Consider the following 20,861-nt stretch of genomic DNA (forward strand, 5'->3'; position numbering starts at 1 on the left):
CCTTGACATGGTCCTACAGCACAACCTGATCACCACTGTGGTCAACTATGCAGCATTGGCATATCAACTAACCTGAAGACCAATGGCTTACAAAAGTTGGTCACGAAAATTGTTCTGACAATTTGAATTCAAAGAAAGTGAGTACGCCTAAACCACATTTGCCTGTTTTGTGTTAGGCTTTGGTTGAAGGTTAATCAATGCTTGAATCTTACCAAACTTTAAGTGGTGTTCATTAGTTTTTTTTTGTATGTTTTTTTTTGCTTAAAGCTGCGAAGAAATGCTACTACTTACATGCTGTATATTGTAACACAAAAGCAAAAACGAACATATTCTATGATAAAAAACTTAGCTGTTGTGTTCGAAGTACAAAAAACAAACAAGTTTTGGCTTGTGCAGTGCTCCATTTTTTTGTTAAGAAAATGTTGTCAATTTTAGCTTACTATAGACGAGATATTTCTTGAATAAAATTTAATATATTTTCTTTTTCAATTATGCGTTGCTGCATTGCTTAGTAAGCAGCAAAACTTCAATCAGGAGGTTATCTTTTCAGATGTGTTGATAGGATGGCTCATCACAGAACGAGCTATTCTGCCTTTGATGGATTGCGTTTCATATTTGTGGCTTGAGCTTAGTTTCCGGTATGCAGAAACACTGCATACCTGAGAGTGTTAAATATGATCAATTGATCATACTTGACAACAGTTCAAAACCGAAATGTCATGGACATATTTAGGCTAACTCACGAAATATGACGTCACGTAGCATCCCATGATGACGAAGCGCATGCGCTGTATAAAAAATATATAAAAACATCAAAGTCCTTTGCAACCGCTTCAGCAACTTAGTATTTGTTTGTGTGGAATAAAAGTAAATATAAAACTTGATTGGAGGCTACAATGTGGGCATGGTAACACAAACAGCTTTTTGTCATCAGTAAGCTCATACGTGGTGGATGATACGTTCGGATATATTAACCGGAACGCCTAGTTTGTCTGTGTGCCAACCTTCAAAACACCTCATTGAGAGACTTTCCAAGACATGCAGTTATGTGTTCGCGATGGTTGAACCGACATACTTTTAAGGCCAGATAGAATGTTATAGGCCTAAGCTTGATAAATAAATCGTTCTAACGATTATTAGAATGCAACGAAAAGGTTAAATTGAAGAAATCTGAACTTTGTAGAAGACAGAGATTGTCCAGGTCTAAGCTGCAAGGTTTAGCAAAAACATTGATAATGCAATTTTATTTAAAACTTTTTCACTTCAATTACAAGCATGAAAAAGATTGCAATCAGACTGTGTTAATAACTAAGTTTTTTTTTATTTAGCTTGCCCATTTATTTTCCTGTGCCCTTTACTGTAGTATAAAGAGTGGCCTATCGTAATCTGAAATGACCAAACAGAATCGCCTAGCTTTAAAACTGCCATATAAAATGTAATAAAATTTCCATCAAAGTCAAGTTCTATTAGAAAAGAAAATTTCTTTGTAGCATAGGCTACAGGTCTGCAGTTGTGCTTCTTTTCTTACTCGAAAAAGTTTTTAGCTTGATTCTTCTTGTGGAACTCTCTTCTAGAAATGCATGAGAGATGCTCGCGTGCGCGTGAGCTATTTCTGGTTTGTGCAAACCACCATGTTTTACTTCCGAGACGTCATGCATTTTCATTTTGTTAAATACAAACGCAACTTTTATTCCAACATACAAAGAAGCAAACGTAAATACAATCATACAAATACAGTAATACAGCAATTTTAACGAGAGTTACTTGTCAATATGAAGCGAACGAATCATTTCATAACAAGCAAGCATTTTCTATTCACTCAAGCGCGTGTCGACAGCCAACAATTGCAAAGGGAAGCTAATTGATTCCTTCGACATACTTTACAAATATTCAACGTTAATTACAAAAGATATCAAAACATTCTGTAGGCGCATAAACATACTTTGAACGTAAAAACAATACTTTGCTTGTCAATTTTAAAAATTGATAATAATGTTTGAAACTTCACGCACATATCTCGTCAAGTGAAAAGTGTAATGTCTTAAAGTAAGAGAAAAGTTTTAATGTAATTTTACTGATGACTCACAAAATGTCCTTCGCCAACAATCCTTGCTACACAATAACTACAATGAAGTTTTGAAAGCATTTTGTTCATATAACTTTGTATCAGTTTTAAATTAGCAGAGCACTCTGGAAGTAGGTGACCTGTGCACCGCAGTAGAATTAAAGTGAAGATACGATTTTTTCACTGGGTAAATTTAATAGCTTTTTTATGAAAAAAAGTTCAACTTTTCAAGGCATATTTGTGTTTCCAAATTCTGGGCAATCTCTCGCGTTGAAGTTGGTTTTATCTGCTTGTTTCAGTATTTTGTTTTTCCTCGGCCAGCTATGTAGCACCGTGACAAGCAACTTTTTGCCATATTTACGGCCCATAACTAGGTAGAATGTTTTATTTCTTTTTCCTTTCTTGTCTTTTCTTTTTTTCTTGGATTTGGATTTGCTGGAAGGCTTTGAATCTAATGGAGGACAGGTGCATTTTCTTGTTCCACGGACAATTAATTTCATGCGTTTTAAATCCCTTTTGGATAGAGGGCCTGTTTTATATATGACACGGCGTTTCCGGTTTGCCACCAATTCACGAACTCCTTTACCTTTTTTAGTTTTCACTTTTTTTGCTTTAACTTTGAGAACTGCGAAAAACAAAGGTGTAAAATACTATTTTAAGAGCACTAAGTTTAAAGCAACAAAAATCAAAAACAAATTGCTACGCTGAATTGACATATTTTCAAAAGACAACATAATAATATCTACATACAATATTCAGTCATGGTAAAATCAAAGAAAAGGGAAGGCCTTACGATCTGATTGGAGAACATTTTCTTCAAACACAAGTTACGAAATCCTATGAGCAAGATTTGCATTAAATAAAAGCAACTTTCTCAAGAGTTCTCCTTAAGTTATAGGCTCCCAACTAAAAGCAATGAGGACACTACAGTTTCTCGATTCTTCTGTAGGAAACTTTTGAATCATCAAGAACCTCAATTACTACCCAGTATGGTAAGTTGATCTTTTGGGAGAAAGTATGCAGCGAGCATTAAGACAACTACAGCAGCATTGGACAATGACGCTTCTAACTTGCTTTAAAGCAGGGGTGCACACACCACTAAGGGGTGCGAGACCTGTTCCTAGGCGGTACGGGGATGCTGAATTATTAAGATTTGTTATAATACGACGTAAGAAGCAAATTTGTTTTTACCAGCTTTCAACAAAAATTTCGAACTGTAGGCAACTATTACTTTTCAGCCATTCCTAGGAGGGGGTGCGAGAACCGATTGGTAGGTTCAAGATGGTGCCGACAAGGCAAAAGGTTACGAACCACTGCTTGGAAGTGTGTTTTGATTAAACAAGAAAGGCGTGCGGTATTCTAAAATTCTCATGTAATTTGCAGTTAATGGTATGAATGTGTGTACAACAAGCGTAGACTTTACTTGTTGAATTTGCGTAAAGCTTTATTAATTTTGCTTTATGTGTGTGACCACGCAGACTAATACAAAAACTATAAACCGAATCGTATGCAGATTGCTAGCAAATGCATACTAGACTTTAAAAGTTGATCTCGTCTTTAAAAATAAACTTTCTTGATTTAAAATCTTGATCGCGCCTAAAACCTTTGTCTCAACAATAAATAGCATCTTTCCAACCGCCCGAGGCTTATCAGCATTTAAGCACTTTTAGGTCCAATAACAGCTTAATAAGACAGTTCATTATACAAAGGAAATGTTGAAAACCTTTTTTTTCGATTAGGTTTTACAATCAACTAGTAGCTTAAAGTTTACCCAACAGTAAAAATTCACACATCGGTGCTTGATGGTATGCTTGGTATCATCACAAACATGCCAAAGGCCATTTTAAGTGTTCAAATTCGACATTTTTCTTTGTGTGTTTAAGCGTAAAAAAGGAAATTAGCTTATTAAATAATTGGTGATGTTACTCCGACACAAAGGTTTTAAGTATCATTGTATCACATTGTCATCAGAATTCAAACTTTTTCTAATGTTTTTTTTTTCTGTGAACTTTTTACCATGCACTCAAAATATGGATTTCTTTACGTTTTTTTTCGAAGCGTGCGCCGCACTTGAGCTGCGGTGGATCACGATGCGCTTCATTACCGTACAAGGTTATCTCAACAAAGTAGTGAACTGTGATTTTCTGTCACCACTTGCCATACTTAGGCGTAAGTATAAAATTTCAGATCGAGTTTTTCGCCGCGATTCATACCTGAAGTGCTCCTTTTCCGGAAAGACAAAGAAATCTCAGCTAACCCACAAAGATTGACTTTCAACAGTTTAATGGATGACAACCGTGACACACGTCGTGTCAAAATGTCAAAAGCGACTTATGACTCCTTTGTCATGCTCCGGTTATTTAGAAGCCAATTAGCTCAAAAAAAGGGAATTTTAACATAACTTTATATACAAATAAACTCACTTTAAAGTCAAACCAAGCTGCGCACTGTATTCTAAAATATTCTATTTATCTTCTTTGCAATTACAGGTGTGTTTAGGTTAAATTAAGCTAAATCAAGCAAGGTGGGATTCTTGATATTCTTTGCTCAAACTAAGGAGAAAATAAACAGGGCACTCAAAAAGTTCGTAAAGCATAAAATATCTGACATTGTACCTCTGTTGAATCGACAGATTATGGTACTGGCAGGTCAAGGTCAACATGTTAATGTTCTCTCTTGAAACAAGAAACCTACGATTGTAAAATCTACTCACGATAGGTTAAAAGTTGTTTTTGGCTGCAAATATCTGCAAAACGACCTGAACATGAAGGCTGAGATATTTTAGATTGGCTACATGATCCGACTTGATTTTATACAAAAGCAACATGAAAAGGAACACAGATTGATAAAGAAATATAAGCCAACCGCCAAGACTAAAGACATAAGAGACCGGACAGGATTTGATTATAAAACTGAAATTAAAAATCTCACAACAGACAAATTTGCTACATTACTTTTAACCTTCGACGAAAGGAAAGCAGGAGGTGATGATGCGAGTTTTCATCATGGATATGACAACAAACCATAACATTGCAATGGAAATCAAAAAAATCTTGTTCCGTTTAGTCATTTTTGAATAGCTTACAGTAAAATAAGAGGACTGTTTTAAAGGGAATTCCTTGAAGAAATATCATCTAAATGTCACAGACTTGATTAACTGCGTTTCCTTTGTTCCAGTAGACACGTTTATTATAATTGCTATGTACAAAGGTCCGTTTTCCCATATCAATCAATTCTTTGGATTTCGCACATAGACAATAAATGGCCCAATTACTTAAGCAAGATAATCCTTTTCTCGATGGCTAACTGCCAGTCATTTCAGCATTCTTCTGTGGTGACCGCTTTGAACTCCGGAGCGAGCATGTCAACAGATGATACAACAAGTCATCCAGTGTACATGTTTCCTGTATCAGGTTTTAATCACTGCGCAAATTAGCACTTTATATGAAGGAAGTTTGGTTTGCTATTGAAAGTGGTATGCCAAAATACTTCATCAATAATTCAGTCAAAAATATTTGATTTAATTCTTAAGTTGTTATTTTTCCATCGTGTCATGGCATAAGACAGTCTTGAGTGAAAATGTAATTTTAATACTAATTTATTCATTTCTTACAAATTGCAACAAATTTGTGGCTTTTTAATAGATTGAAGATACAACATTTAAAATCAATATAATATTTTCCTAATAGAGCAAGTTTGTAAAGTTAATAGACACATGCAGTATAATTCAGATAATATGAAACCAAGGAAGTTTCCAGAAATATTTAATAACACTACCATTTAACGTTTTATAGGCAGAAAAAACTTTTTCTCTCTACATTGAGAAATTCCAAGTCGAAGAAACGGTAGTCTCCATCTTCCAGCAATCTAAGTAGTCAGACTTGGAATTTCTCAATGTAGAGAGAACAATTTTCTCTGCCTGTAAAACGTTAAATGGCAGTTTTATTAAATATGCAGTATAATAGGCTACTAATCTGGGCTGTAAGTACCGCACTGTGCAGTTTACGTTGTAAGACTGCTGGTATACTTTTCTCAGGTTAAAGCCCAACTCAAGTACTACAAATTTGTTTGGTTGAAATTCTTTAGGCGAGTAAGAATTGACATAAAAATAGCCGGACCCGGACATTTTTGATAACAACCATTTTTTTTCATAAAAAGGTAGGTTACCTGTTTGAGACTCCAAATCTAAAATTCGGCAAAATTCGGACATAAGGAAAGGCCTATTTGAGGGAAGCAATTATTGAACGGCGCGCCGTCTAGCGGAAGAAAAACATAAGTATTTTCCGTCGTGCTAATTCGCAAATTTCAAGTGAAACAAAGATGATTAACATAGTGTCTAGAATTACCCTTCAGCAGAATTAGCTATTTTACGTTGATTCAACGTCTGGCAACGTTGAATCGACGTAAAATAACATATTTTGTTTACTGAGTGCCTCATGTAACAGAAACTAGGCTGCAATGATAGTGCAGTGGTTGTAAAATTATGCAAAATACTAATTAACTAAGATTGATTTCGGAAAACGTAATTTCGTTTGTTTAAACGTATTTGAAGAACATGAAAACTACGAGCACATAAAATTTGGTAATGATTTATACCTTGAACTTTTTACAAAAAAAAGATTTCAGAAAATGCTCCGAACAAATGTTCTTGCATAATTAAGGAGTTGGATAACACCTATAACATCAGACCAGCCAAGTCATTAAATCAATAACTTCATTGCCAAAGCAACACAAAAGTGGTTATCTGAAGAAATAGGTTGTTACATAGGTAGCCATTCTTACTTCGATGCAACGTCGCCAAACGTTAAGTTTAGGTAAAATGGAGCAATTTTCTCAGCAGGTTGTCAACTTGATTTTATATTGACACGTGGCCGGAGCTATGGGACAGTAAGTTACATGACCAATTCTTCTGTTCTAACTTCTAATATGCGTGCAAGCAAGTAGTTTAAAACGTTGAGTTTTTGAGCCAATATGGAAAGCAATGTAAGTAAAATCTGCGAAATTTGTCAGAAAGTGGTTGTTTGTGAAAAAAATGGCAGAACGCTGGGTTCAAAAGCAGTATCAACACTAACCCAGTGGTCTGTTAAGTATCGTGATCAAATAAATGAGAATATTGGCGACCAACGGGAAATTGCAGTACATAATATTTGCTACAGAAATTATACGAATCGAAAGCTTTCGCTCGAAACCAAGCAGATGCACACAAACCGCAATCTACAGCTTCGCGATTAAGGAGAACTACATTCGACTATAAAACCCATTGTTTGATTTGCGGTGAAGAAATAGATTTTGAAAAACTCAAACAGAATCCAAAGCAATTTTTCTCGATAGGAAATGTGGAAATTGTTGACAAAAAAAAAAAAAAGAGAAGTTTGCTACAGGATACATTAATAGCGGAATGTGAAAAGAGAACAAATGACATTTCAATTCAAATTAAATCTAGGATACTTTGTGCAGGAGATAGACGAGCTGTAGAAGCTACATATCACAGAGATTGTCTTCAGCGATTTCTCAGTAGCTGTACTATAAAATCTGATCAGGTTGGTGGAAGCATGCTCAACTTCCGCAACTCAAAGATTTGTTGAAGGAAGAAGCATTCAAAAAACTCTGTTTGTGGATGAATGATATTAATCGAGTAGGTAGGCAATATACATTGCAAGAGCTACGCGATCATATGTCGACATTTTCATCTAGCGATGTTCAAACTTACAGTAGCAAACATCTAAAATGGCGTTTGCTGGAGCACTTTGATGAGCAACTGAGCATCACTGAGTAGCAAGCTGGAAGTGTTATAAAGAAAAAAATTAAAAAATTGATAAAGCTCAAACATCTTATCCTGTTCCTGAAGACATTAATCTGGAGTATCTTGCTTCCGAAATACCGAAGTCGCTTAAAGTCTTGAATGTCTGAAATAATGCCTCGATCGCGGAGTGAATCAGAAGAAGCTTCTACAAATCGGTGTCCCATGTATTTCTGCAGTCAGCAAGCAGGCTATTTTACATTTCCCCTCTTTTATTGTCAATTGGCATTTTATACATCAGGTCACAAGATCGCGTATTCTCTTGGATGTACTATCATCCCTTGGTTTTTGTGTAAGTTATGGTCAAGTAATAGCGTTTCAACGATCAGCTAGGCTACTGTAAGCCAAGCGAATAGTGATAATACGGATGAGACAATAGACTCTACAAGTCATCCCGGTTCTTTCTGTCAGTGGGTAGCAGATAACTTCGATTTTAACAAAGATACTCTGACAGGTCATGAATCATGATACAACGCATGTGATGGGCATTATAAACTGTCAAACACCAAAAACGGCAACTCGGCCACTAGTTATTGAAAAACGACACGTCAGTGCAACTGAACTACTGGAATTAGGTAATTTTGGCAATTTAGTCAAACCGTATACTGCTGCAAAGATGGGTAGCTTACTTGGAAAGGGTACGAATCAAGCAGCTGAATGCCTCTACTGTGTTATTTACGCACTATGAATTGCTTGACACTCTGTGGCTGTGTTCAAATATATTCAATTCTAAGCCAGTAAAATGGCAAGGGTTCATGGCCAATGTAGTTAAAGGTGAGTTTCAAGTTTCGTCAGTATCATTTAATCCTATGATACCGCTTAATCCCGCAACAGATGAAGCTGTTCACAGTACAATGATATTCCTTTAAGACCAAGCGAGGAAAATGAGCATATGTTGTGCACCACTAACGTTTGACCAACCCCTCTACTTTAGAGCATTCAAAATTAAACAGGACAATTTTCGCATTTTCAAAAATGTTTGCTTACGACTTGGTGGTTTTCATCAACTGATGTTTTTTCTCGGAGCAGCTTGCTTGCAGCAGCTTGCTCTCCGAGAAAATATGTGCCGAACGTTGCTATTTTGCCACGCGTTCTCTGGCTGCGATACAACATCCTGCTTTTACAGAATAGAAAAAGTAAAAGTTTTTAAAATCTTAAAAGGTCTGAACAAAGTGCAACGTAAATGTGCCGCCTTCGAAAACAAGGAAGCTTTGGAAGAAGACATTTCCAGAATTGAAAAAGAATTTGCCAAAAATTCTGTACAAGCAAGGGTTTTCCATGGATACTTTGAGTTTATTGCGCTACAATTACGCTTTTTCCCCAAATATATATCAGTTGAAAGAATGCCTCCAACAAGTAGAGCATGCTACTTTCACAGCCTTCGTGTGCATCATCAAGTGTCAACATGGCGTCATTTAAAAACTGTGCTGAATCCTACTTTCTATGGATACAAGGAAACAACTTCTGGTCTGGTCCCAATAATGACAGATAATGAATGTGCACCCAAAACCTTTCTGAAAGAAATTAGGTGCAATCGCAGGAGCGCTAAACGTTTATGCACATCTTGTGGTTGCTCCAAGAAAGGCTTTAAGTGCAGTATTCACTGTGCTTGTGAAGCTCAGTGTGAAAAGTCATCACTTTTAGAGTGTTAGATACCCAAGAGCTGTAACTGTAGAAGTATATTTACTTTAATAAAAATAGTTGTATCTCTAGAACGGGAACTCAAATTGTTACTGTGGTAGTTTTTGCAAGTAAAAGATTTTTTGCAATGAATGATTTGTTAATGAAAGTGAACGCATATATTGTCTTTTCTCTTGAAGCATTAATCGCTCAAATTGCTGATGTTCATCGTTTTATTAGCCTATTACACGTTGATTCTACATCTGCCAACGTTGTATCACCATTTATTTCAGTTGCTAATGTTGTTGAAGTGTCATATAGCCTACATTGAATTACAATTGAACATAGGCGATTATAATTGCGTGAAAATCATTAAACTGTAATAAATGACCAAATACGTCACAAACATGGGTGTCGGCATAAAAAAATGCAGGGATGGGGGAGAGGCGGGGGTTGCAAAGACACAATTTTTAAAGCCAAATTCGTCTTGTAAGCTGCAACATAGGTAAGAAAAGTTCTCAATTTAAAGTAACATTTGAGTGTTGAGGTGCGAGAATTGTGAAAAAAACTACTGTTAACGTCTGGTGTATGTGGTTGTTGAGCCTACGGCGGAAAATTTTTTAGAGAAATCAAAAAAATAAAATAGGGTTGGTTGAAAACCTGATGGGAAAGTATTTGCCTGGAAGGCGAATCCGATTTTGGAAAATTGCATTCTTGCAAGCAAATTACTTGTAAAATCATAATCCGGGTGAGGGTTTAGTGCTCCTTTACTGCGACACCTATGATCACAACCTTTTTATATAGTTTTAATACACTTATCTTTTTGTGATTGTTAATTACGTGAATATATGCGTCATATGTTGCATTTTATTTAGAGCAGATGTTTACAACCGCTAGATGGCGCGCTATGCAAATTTAAAATGCGGTTTGGGGCAGTTCCTTAGGTCCGATTTTTGCCGAATTTTAGAATCGTCGGTTTGCCTACCAGACAAGCCTCCTGTAACTAAAAAATGGTTGTTATCAAAAATGTCTGGGTCCAATGTCACTTCTTACTCGCCCACTTGGCGCACTGACAAGTATTGTTTCATGAATGGTGTTTAATTCTCTACAAGTCTATGGTGATTCATGTAAAGCGCTGCTGTGAAAAGCAGACATAGCTGACGTCCTGCTGAGACCAAGACAAATGTGCTTGTATTTTTCATCAAGCTGCTCAGACAGCAAACCAGTCGTGTGTTTTACATTTATTCAACGTCTGCAGACGTTGAATCAACGTAAAGACGACTGATTTGCTATCTGGGTGGTATGTGAACAAATAGAGGCGGGCTTGACGTAGTTAAATATAAACGCATTGCTTGATTAATAAGAAGAATTGTTGAAGCTACGATGAATGAAAAACAGTCTTCCTCCAAAGCTTAATTTCAATTTCAGCGGCTACAAACATTTTGAGAGCAAACATATTAAAAACGAAAAAAATGTTGCTGATACTGATATTTTAGTTCAAAATTGTTCGTTGAACATCTGATTCCAACAGGCGAAACTGCGGCACACTTTTATCATCTTACAGTTAATTTATCTTTACAACAAATATTTGTCTGCAATTAAGGCCCAGCTACATAGCCCAGGAAATACGCACATAACAAGATGTAAAAATGATATGAAAAATTCAAAATGTTTCTTTAGTTTTTTCGTCGGCTATAGTCTATGATGCCTTGTAAAAAGTTTAAAATTAGCATACTCTAGCAATACAGCTTCGTCTGAATTATGCAAATATAATACGTCATATGTTAATAAACAGCCATTGTTGACGAAGTTTTATCTTAAAATTATTTTAGTTAACGTTTTTGTTTAATTCTAGTAAGACAGAATCAAAACTATATATTTCATTCCCAGTGAAATAGTGCAGCAAGTACTTTTACTTTAATTCATTTTTACGTTCCATCCCTGAACAAACACAATATCTTGAGAAGCTATGTTTCACTTTATAATGTTTCTAAAAACAATTTGTAAAATACGATTACCGATATTTATGATAACAGTTCTGATATCTGTTGGTCTGAAGCGAACAGTTGTCTAAAGCTATGATTTTTTCTTGATTTGGCAGCTACGCTTGTTAATAGTCTAAATTAAGATTGCTATCGGATATTTATTCGCTTATCACCGTTTAAGCTAGTACAAAGATACCATTATCATGTAATATTTATGTACCATGATCTTAAAAACCCTTGCATCGTTTATTGATATCTTGAGATGCCCTTCCACACGAGACTTATCAATTCTTGGTCGCATGTGCAAAGTCCGGCTTATGTTGAGATAAGACCATATGAACAAGGGGCTTAAAGCAATTTCAATTCTTTGTGTATTACTGTATTTACATCCAATTTTTTTGCAAATTGGTTGTAGGTTGATTAATTGTTTGATTGGTGATTGAGAGATTGACTGCTTGTTTGTTTGATACAGAATAATGCAAAAGATCCCCATGTAAACACAGCAGCCCACTTGTCTTTTTCACATGTCTGCCCTGATCTCTTGACCTTTTCTTTATGAAATAACCGTAAAGAAGTCAAAACGATCATAGACTTACCGAATTCACTCGCACAGTAATTGTCATGTAATGTGTCTAACTGCAATTCTGTTCCACATGGAGCGCATATATTTTTGTCTGAAAAAAGATAAATTTTGAAATAAGAATTAAGATGAATATAAAGGCAACAATCCGACAAAGCCGAAGTTATTGCAGCAGCAAGTCTTCAAATCAAAAGCTATCTTATTCAACTATTTCGCATTCATTTGATTATATTTCAGTGTTGAACATTTGCCACATTGAAATACATGAATTGCAGTTCTCGCAAAAGAAGTTCTGCTCACATATCATGCATTGGTGCGTTGTCAGCCTGTCAATCAAAATTAAGGCAAGGCAAGTGGCGTTAGAAAGTACCAGATAGTTTATGAACAATTTCACGCAGCAACTTAAAAGCAGTACAAAGTTTATTTCAAAAATAAACTTTCTGAAGACAAGGAGGGTAACACGTTTTGACAAACACGGTTTTGGTTGAAAACAAACATGGTTTCTAGTATTTAACAAATGGATACATCATGACATGTTATATTTTCACCTAAATCATTTTATACTATAACATTACTACTATAGCCTATTATTGTTTAAACTCAAGAATAATGGATTCATTGTACTTTTGAGAGAAAATTTATGATTTTTAGCTTTTCGGTGCATGAAAAATGACCGAACTAAAATATAAATTACAGTATATTCGAAGATATTTTTGCCCAGGGCAGCCTGATTTTTGAAGATTATTTTTTGATTATCCCAGCAGCATTGCAACACGATTCAACGGAAAAACAGTAAAACAAAGCAACCTAGGTGGCCAGGAGATGCCAGTCTAAGCTATGTTAATTATATTGCATTACGTCATTAATTAAAAAGGCCTTTTGCAAGATTTGCAACTTCTCCTAGAATCACAACAGGTGTATGTATTTTCGTTAATTGTCATGTTATCTTGAGTCTCTTGATCATGGACATTTTTGTTTTAAACATTCGATGACAATTGATGATAATCTTTTTTAATCAAGAAAATAAACTTGCAATAAATCAGTTGATTCGCAGAACAAACATGTTTAGACATAGAAGAGCAAACAAGCAAACAGGATCAACTTACTGGAAGAAACACAGTAAAACTAGTGCTTTTAAATAATTACTGAAAAGCCGAAATTATGAAAACAGTCAACAATTAAAAAATGCTTCTCTTCGTGTATCGATTCATGGATGCGAAAAAAAAAGTTTAAAACCACCTATTTAGTTCAAAAACCTGTTTTGAGAAAGGGATGAGGCTATTAGGTTGAGCAAAGCTCGTGGATTTGGGCTTTGTTATTTAAGCCATACTTTGGCTTGGACTCCGCAGAGCCGCAGTTATTGTTGCTCTTGAGATTAATCAACTTATTGTTGACAATTAAATTTCTTTACTTGACGCATGTAACTTTCGGGCCTATTTCGAGCATCATAATTTATTGTGATAGCGGCAAACATTGATGGCATGCTTTTAACTCTCACAAAAGAGGACAATGCTTTACATTTAGGGGAGTCCGCCCTTTTCATCTGTCACTCCGTGGTGGTGTAAAGTTTGAATAACAATTTTGTAATGGTAGTGTGTGATTTTTGTAATATGTGGTTTTTGTAATTGTAATGTGTGATTTCTTGATTGCAATGTGTAATTTCATACGTACATCTTGAAACACTTTCTCAGTATGGTTGGGTACATCTTGCCATGAAAAAAAAGCTTCGCCCAAATATATTCATCAGCTATCAATAACCTTTAACATGACTTATCAATTATTGCAGCTACCATCGTCACTTTTTTATTGTTGAAGAAACCGTGTTGTTACACATACCCTACGTGTTGGCTGTGCAATGAACAAGCAGTGGTGCAATTATTGAAATATCTTTGGTGGAGCTTATCCTAATTTCAGAGTGCTCGATTGAGAACTCAAACGTTTGTGATTTCAAAGCTTTTGGTTTGGATTCGACAGTTGCAAACCGTGTTGCGACTATGTTGGGACTTTTATTCTATTGCATATATAGCCGAGTGGTTTGTTAACTTAGTAATGTTGTAGGCTATGTTTAATGTTCAGTAGGTCATAGCCATAAAAACGTCCGTAGGCATTTCTCTCCAGAGCAGCTTACTGTTTATAATCATGAGGAAAATCAAGGGTTACAATCGAAAGGGCAACACAACGCAATCGAAGGCGTGCCTTTAAGTGTCTTGCAAGACACAGTCACATTTTCTTGCGCGTGTCGATTGTCGAACCGGTCTTACCACTCGGCTATGCAGCCGACAGTGTTTTATAATACAAGAGTAGGCTACATAAAATTGGATAATGGAACTTCGTTAAGAACACCAGAAAAATTGATCCACGTTCGCTTACAAAGCTTTGCAATTAAACAATAATTTCTGCTATTTCTCATACAAAAGCCGATGATGCATCAATTACTGACGACCTATTGCAAGTAATCTTTCTGTAATGCTTCGGGCAGCTAAACAAATAAAATCAATTTATTTACAATTGCTGTCCTCTCCAATTACGTCATCCATGTGAATGGTGTTACAATAAAAAGAAACAAGTTAAATACAATTCAAGATTTTTTATTGAAAAAAATCTTTATAGTTGGTTACCAAGCGAACTACTAATCGTCAAACAAAACGAACGCATAATGTTCTCTACATGCGTTGTTTTTTTCCACCACGGCTCGTCTAAATAGCAGACCCAAAATTGTGATGCTTCCAGCCTTTGAAATAAACCATACATATCATTGGCAATATCTTCAACAAGGATAATGACAGCATAAGGATCAGGAAAATGTGATTTGGCAAACATAATTGCTGTAACTTCGTGGAATAAACATTGACAGCACACTTATGCTTCATTGCATGCAAAGCAGCACAAAACAACACGCAGCAATATCAACATACTTGTCGTAACAGTAGGTGCCGATGTACAACTTGACTGAAGCCCTACACAATCATCTACCAGAAAAAAAATATGTTAGTAAGTAAAAGGTTAGTTCTAAGAAGGAGAGTATTTCCTTTTCGTTTGGTACCCTACTATAAAGCGGTTAATTCTGCGAGAAATTATAATAGCCCACTGTAAGACATCCAAGTCAACAACTTAACATTATTTTTAAAACACAAACTCAAAGCACTTCGACGTAAAAATAATTGCTCACTAGTCGTATTCTGTAAATAGTAGCAGCACAATGTAACTGTCAGTAATCACTCGTCGTTGTCTATTTTATGAATATTTTCGATCAGATTATGGGATCGTCAAACAAGTAAAAATAAATTGTCCATAGTTTGTTTCATGCAGCAGTAGCAGCATAAAGAAGCCATTTAACGTTATTTCTGTGAGTTAATGGTTAACGTCAGAAAAGATTTGGATTATATCTAATCCTACATTTATGTTATCGTTCCTTTGTGCATATATTTGTGAGTAATTATTATAGTACTATCGTCAGCGCTATTATCCACATGAAAACGACAGATCTCATAATCACATATAAATGTCCTCGAAAGTTTAAAAAACACATGTTGTTACCCTAGTACCAGGTAAATATGAACCAAAATGATATGTCATTAACTTAAAATATCGCTTAGTCTTTATCAAGTTATCAATGTTTCTTTGTGAAGATTTTTTTAGATATAAAGTTATGAATACATCTCAAATCGCTTCCCGCCTTCATGTTGGATGTCTAGCACCGACAAAACATTAGATTTGGAATGACATAAAATTAACATGGGAGCAAAATGGAACGCATGGTCAATCTAATCGAAAAATGAAGAGCTCAAAGTGTAGATATTAAACTCATGTTCAGCTAACGTTTTATAAACTAAACTGTTTTCATCGTTTGTGTTATTGAAAACAATATAAAAATAAAATAAATCAAATATAGTTATTACTCTCAACCCGGCCTTGACAGCCTGTTTCACCCTAAAAGGAGGATCATCAGAAGGTCCTGAAAAATATGCAAAATCTCTATTGCTTTTGCATATTTTTCAGGACCTTCTGATGATCCTCCTTTTAGGGTGAAACAGGCTGTCAAGGGTTTAGAGAGTAATAAAGTAATAACCATATTTGATTTAATTCGCTCTGTTTGGCTTTCTGCTTGGCATTGAGATTTTTGTAGTATTAATAGTATTTATTGTTTAAAAATAAAAAAGATTTTTAATAACCCTGAAGATAAAACAATTTAATTTTGAAACGTTTGCTGAACATGAGTAGCCTATAGCATCTACGTTTGGAGTTAATCAGATCAACATAATCCTTAACTTCATAGATGTTTGTTAAAAAATTTAAAATATAATATTTCACAAAATAAAACCTAATTGCTTTCAACAATCTTTCTTTTTATTTCATGAGGTTGAAAACTCAAAAGTTAAGTTTACTTGCAATAAAAAAAATATAAAAAAAATTGTCGCTAATAAACATTATAACACTCAATAGCTTTTCATTCTTCGTTGTACCGTCAATTTAGAAATCAAACAACGACATCGATGATAGTGCTAAAATTTTTAATGAACCTTTTCTTTCAAAAACAATGACAAGCTGCTGTACAAGCGGGTTTTGATTCGTCATAGTGGTATTCAGTTAAAATCTCTATTGACATTACGTGAACGTGATTGGACGTTTAATCTTCAACAAAAACGATTCCTCCTGTTAATGAGGGTTCAGCATTGGTCTGGTGACGTTAAACCAACGTAGAAAAAACATCATTTGCTGGCTGACATATCAACTTTATGAGGTTACCTTTTGGCACGTGGTGTTTATTCAAAAATTTAAGCTTGCCAGAAGCACAAGAATTATTGTCTGGTTTACGAGGGCAAAGCCTTAAGATTTGACTCCACTGTTTGTTTTTGGTTAATCACTATTATGATTCACGACATTCGCAGTCTAAGACAAGGCTATCACAGCAAACACAACAGGCGACAACAAAGTTGGAAAAGTCTGTACCGATTCGATCAGTTTTAATTATATTTGGTTTCACAAGATGCCATTTATGTAAAGTTGTCCGCCCATTTCAAGAAAGTATCGAAATTAAACTTGAAAGTGTGACAGACTCTTCGCCAGTCTTACTGGTATGTATAGCCAATCAATACACACGCAATAGCTCTGTATATCAAGATACATAAAATTCAAAATGCTCAAATTCGTTTTTATGGTTATTCTATATCGTTTCTTGCATGGGACATAATGCTACAGAGGGGGATAGCTCTCTCTTTCATTAGTATGGGAAAGATTATGATGAACATTTAAGCGTTCATGAGACGTACAAAACGCACCTAACACCTTCAAAGAATAAAAGTTCTGGACAGTGCCTAGTCAGACTGGACAATCATTCCATAAAATTACAGATAGATATAGATTTAGTGGAGTATATAGTATACTGCTATCTTATAATTAATCTGTCGAGGTGCAAAACACTTTAACTAAACCTTTTGACATGTTGAAGGCCTAAGAAACATCAACAGCCACAGCCATCATCAACAACCATAATTAGCAAAGTAAAACAGTTAGGCTACAGTTTACTTTGTAAGCTGAAAAATATTTTCGATTATTATATTAAGTTATAGGTTGGTTGTACTGTGCTTATCCAACTTCTCAAAACGTAGATTATCACGATAATTTTCCAACAGTAATTACGTAGAACTACACCCCAATATCGTAGGCCTTCAAAAGGTGACAGATTAGCGGGGCATCCATGGCATTGAATAGTCTTTGCTTGATACTAAAGTTTCACCTTCGCACGTTGAAAACAAAACTACTTCGGGTAAAAAGTGATATCTCCAAATGATTTTTAGAATTCTACTGAGCATGGCTTGTGGAATACATTTAACTTTAAGATAATTCGCGCTATCTTTTCCACATGTATATATCATAAATAACTTCATATCAAGCATTCATAACTTGAGTATTTGAAGATATCTAGCGTTTAGCTGGGAAAAGTTCATTGACGTAGTAACCTACAGTACTTCGTACTGTAGGTCAAGGATATAGGTGATACCAACTAACAAAGTGGTCTTTATTTCTTTATACGCTGGCAGGATGCTGTAAAACTATACCCTTCATATACGAGGTTGTTGTAAGATTATAAAGAACTTACTTTTCATTGAGTAAATGCAAGATTTAAAGTTAAAACGATGCATGGTTTTAACGCAAAGTATGAGAAGCAAGGACAAGGCAACTTTCTGTAAAAGCACAGAAGTGGGATAGCTTTACTAGCAAAATCAAAACGTTGAATCAAACATTGCGCAACAGACTTTTCAATAAGGAAACTTCAATCATACTAATGAAGGTAAAAACACCTTTCAAAAACCCATAACAGTTAAATAATAAACACGTTTCCTGCCTGGCTAAGTTGTCATTATTACATCTCTTCAACATTCAGCAACGTAACCGCAATGTGAAAAGGTGTGAAAAGTAATTATGCAAAATGGTTATTTTGTTTGTTAAGCGCTTGTTATGTTTAAGAAAGCTCAGATCAACACCTAAAGTGCAGGTCTACTAGAGATTCTTCAAATCTTTGAAGTTATCGTGATTAATTTTACTAGTCAGATGTTTTAGAATATACCGCCACACTTTCAGCAGCGAATCCTCCTATGTATTTCTGGGTTTGTGTTTTTCATCAGGCAGCCGTTGATGTGTCTGAAAGTTGTTTTAACCATCGATGTTTGTAAGATTACATCAATCCGCTTGTGAACTACTGGTAGGCTCATATTGCAAACAAAGAAGAGTCCTAACGAATTTTCGTGACTACTCGAAACTGGCTCTGAGAGTAAATATTATTAAGTTGGTACGTAGCCTACACACTACTAATGGTTTAGACAAGAACAATAACATAAGAATGCTTTCACTACTTTTTGAAGAAGACAAAATATATCCGTCAATTAGCATTTCACACACATTCTTTCAAGTCAGGCTCAACTAAAACAAAATAAAAAATATGTGAAAACTTACTCATTTTGCGAGGTGTTGGAGTAGGTGTTGGGGAACCCGGCGTCAAAATGTTCACACATGGGTCTCTTTCTTTGTATTTACTGCAATTGAGCATGGCAGGCCAGTCAAAGTTGTGTAATTTCATGATTGGTGTGCAGGACCTTTCCACGGACTTGCAGAGCGATTTACACGGGGGAATAGGTCCGGTTACGGCCGATCCTTCTGGTAAACAAACTGGTGCAAATAGTGAGCACAAAAATTCTTGCAAATGTGGATGACAGTGTTGACTGAGCAATGGTACAAAGCTAGACGCTTGCTGCCGTACCTCGTCCAGTGATTCATGGTTCAATAGATTAGGCAAAATCATTCTGGGGTAGCCTACATTGCGGCACAGTTTAAGGTCAAGAGGAATTTCCACACAGACTCGTGGTTGACGAGTAAACGGTCTGTCGAAAGTTGCCTTTGCGTTGTCTTTCAATATTGCTACGATTACGAGCAGCATAGTTTCAGCCACTCGCTTCATGTTTGTCGTACTCCTAGAAACAAACAGCATCATATCGCTACAAAGCCCAAAACTCAGACGGTCTTTGAGTACTCAAGCAAGTATTCTTTTTTCCTGACTCCTGCAACACTTTCAACTTTCATGTGTCAGCTAGCATTTGTATCTTGGAAAATTTCTATGCCACTCTGCAATACAACGCATTCGTCAAATTCGTTCTTTAGCACTATTTGTTTTTCAAAAAACAAGCTGTTCAAAAATTGGTAGTTGCTCATGAAATATAAATAGAATTGCAGTCTGCGTATTCTTAATTTGAATAGCCTCTCTCTTAGTTTCCCAGTTACAGTACTTCTAACTCTCGTCACAGTGAGATGAGCCATAGTGAATAAGCCAATCTACTGTAAGTAACAAGCTAAATCGCTGGAAAAGAGATTTGTAAATTTAAAATCATTGAGTTTTAGCGAAGATTACTCACGTATGTCTGCGAAGATTAAAGAACAAATTAGTTTTTTAAATTTTTCGTTCTAGACGCGTGAAAAAAGTCGTTCGCTCGTGTGGAAAACATTTTTTTTTTGTAATCTTTTAAGTTGTTTCTCTTCTTTTTGTCTGCATACGTTAAATACCGACACAAACTGGTTTAGTTTTCAACGGCGAACTCACTGCTAGATCCAATTCAGAACACCATCGCACATTGCGGTTAAATTCGGCGCGTGAAAATTGACTTCACTCAAAGGCATTTCCGTTTCCGACTGATAACATTTTGAGAACGAATTATTGTTTTCCTTTGATTCTTCGGTTCTATTTAACATAATCCAGTTATCTCCTTAGATTTCAATCTCTTGATTCAACGCAAATTTCAAGGTCAACTGTACTTTGCACTACAGTACTGTTGAATTATTGCTAAGAATGTATTTTTGTATCCACATGTATTTTTGTAAAAAGTCGATTAAAGATCTTGTTTCATAAACCAAAATAGATGCCTGTTAGTAGGCTATTCCATATAAATCTTTTTTGTCAAAACATTAAGCATACATCTAATAGTCAGAAACATAACATTAAATGTATTGTTGCCAATACAAAAGTGTTCAATTCAATTCAAATTATTTTTCTTTTTGAGATTGCAGTAGAAATGTTATTGTGGAAACGATGTACGGTAACAAAACCAACAAAAAGAAAGGTGGCAAAAACTGTTGCTGAAATTCATTGGAAAACCAGGCATGAAATTATTCATGGACTTGTGAATACACGAATTTCATTTTCGACACTCACCGAAACGTTTCGGAGCATGATTGTAGGCTAACGCATGTCCATATAATTTGAGTTTTTCAGAAGAATTGCCAAAAAAGCAGTAGGCGTTCACTGTTTTGTCCAAAAACCTA

The 20,861-nt window shown here is 35.5% G+C and overlaps 1 protein-coding gene across 2 annotated transcripts; it reads right to left on the minus strand.

Moving 5' to 3' along the window:
• Positions 1-1,633: 1,633 nt before the first annotated feature.
• On the minus strand, positions 1,634-19,666 carry LOC145777582 (secreted frizzled-related protein 1-like). 2 transcript variants are annotated; one of them, XM_082588998.1, is made up of 4 exons: positions 19,005-19,666; positions 14,966-15,019; positions 12,067-12,144; positions 1,634-2,690 (listed from the first exon to the last, which is right to left on the minus strand). In XM_082588998.1, exons 1-4 carry the CDS (start codon positions 19,537-19,539, stop codon positions 2,293-2,295), a joined length of 1,065 nt encoding a protein of 354 aa, XP_082445124.1. In that variant the 5' UTR covers positions 19,540-19,666; the 3' UTR covers positions 1,634-2,292. The 2 variants fall into 2 exon arrangements, with proteins under 2 accessions (XP_082445124.1, XP_082445125.1); XM_082588999.1 differs by lacking the exon at positions 14,966-15,019.
• Between the last annotated feature and the right edge of the window lie 1,195 nt (positions 19,667-20,861).

This window comes from Aplidium turbinatum, chromosome 9 (genome assembly GCF_918807975.1).
Source record: "Aplidium turbinatum chromosome 9, kaAplTurb1.1, whole genome shotgun sequence".
NCBI lineage: Eukaryota > Metazoa > Chordata > Ascidiacea > Aplousobranchia > Polyclinidae > Aplidium > Aplidium turbinatum.

Bases quoted from the DNA above. Each gene is read 5' to 3' on its own strand.
- LOC145777582 (XM_082588998.1), bottom strand. From the start codon at position 19,539: ATGATGCTGTTTGTTTCTAGGAGTACGACAAACATGAAGCGAGTGGCT. The intron at 15,020-19,004 runs GTAAGTTTTCAC...TTTTTCTGGTAG, and splicing joins TCCAACACCTCGCAAAATGA to ATGATTGTGTAGGGCTTCAG. The intron at 12,145-14,965 runs GTATGTTGATAT...ATCTTTTTTCAG, and splicing joins GGCACCTACTGTTACGACAA to ACAAAAATATATGCGCTCCA.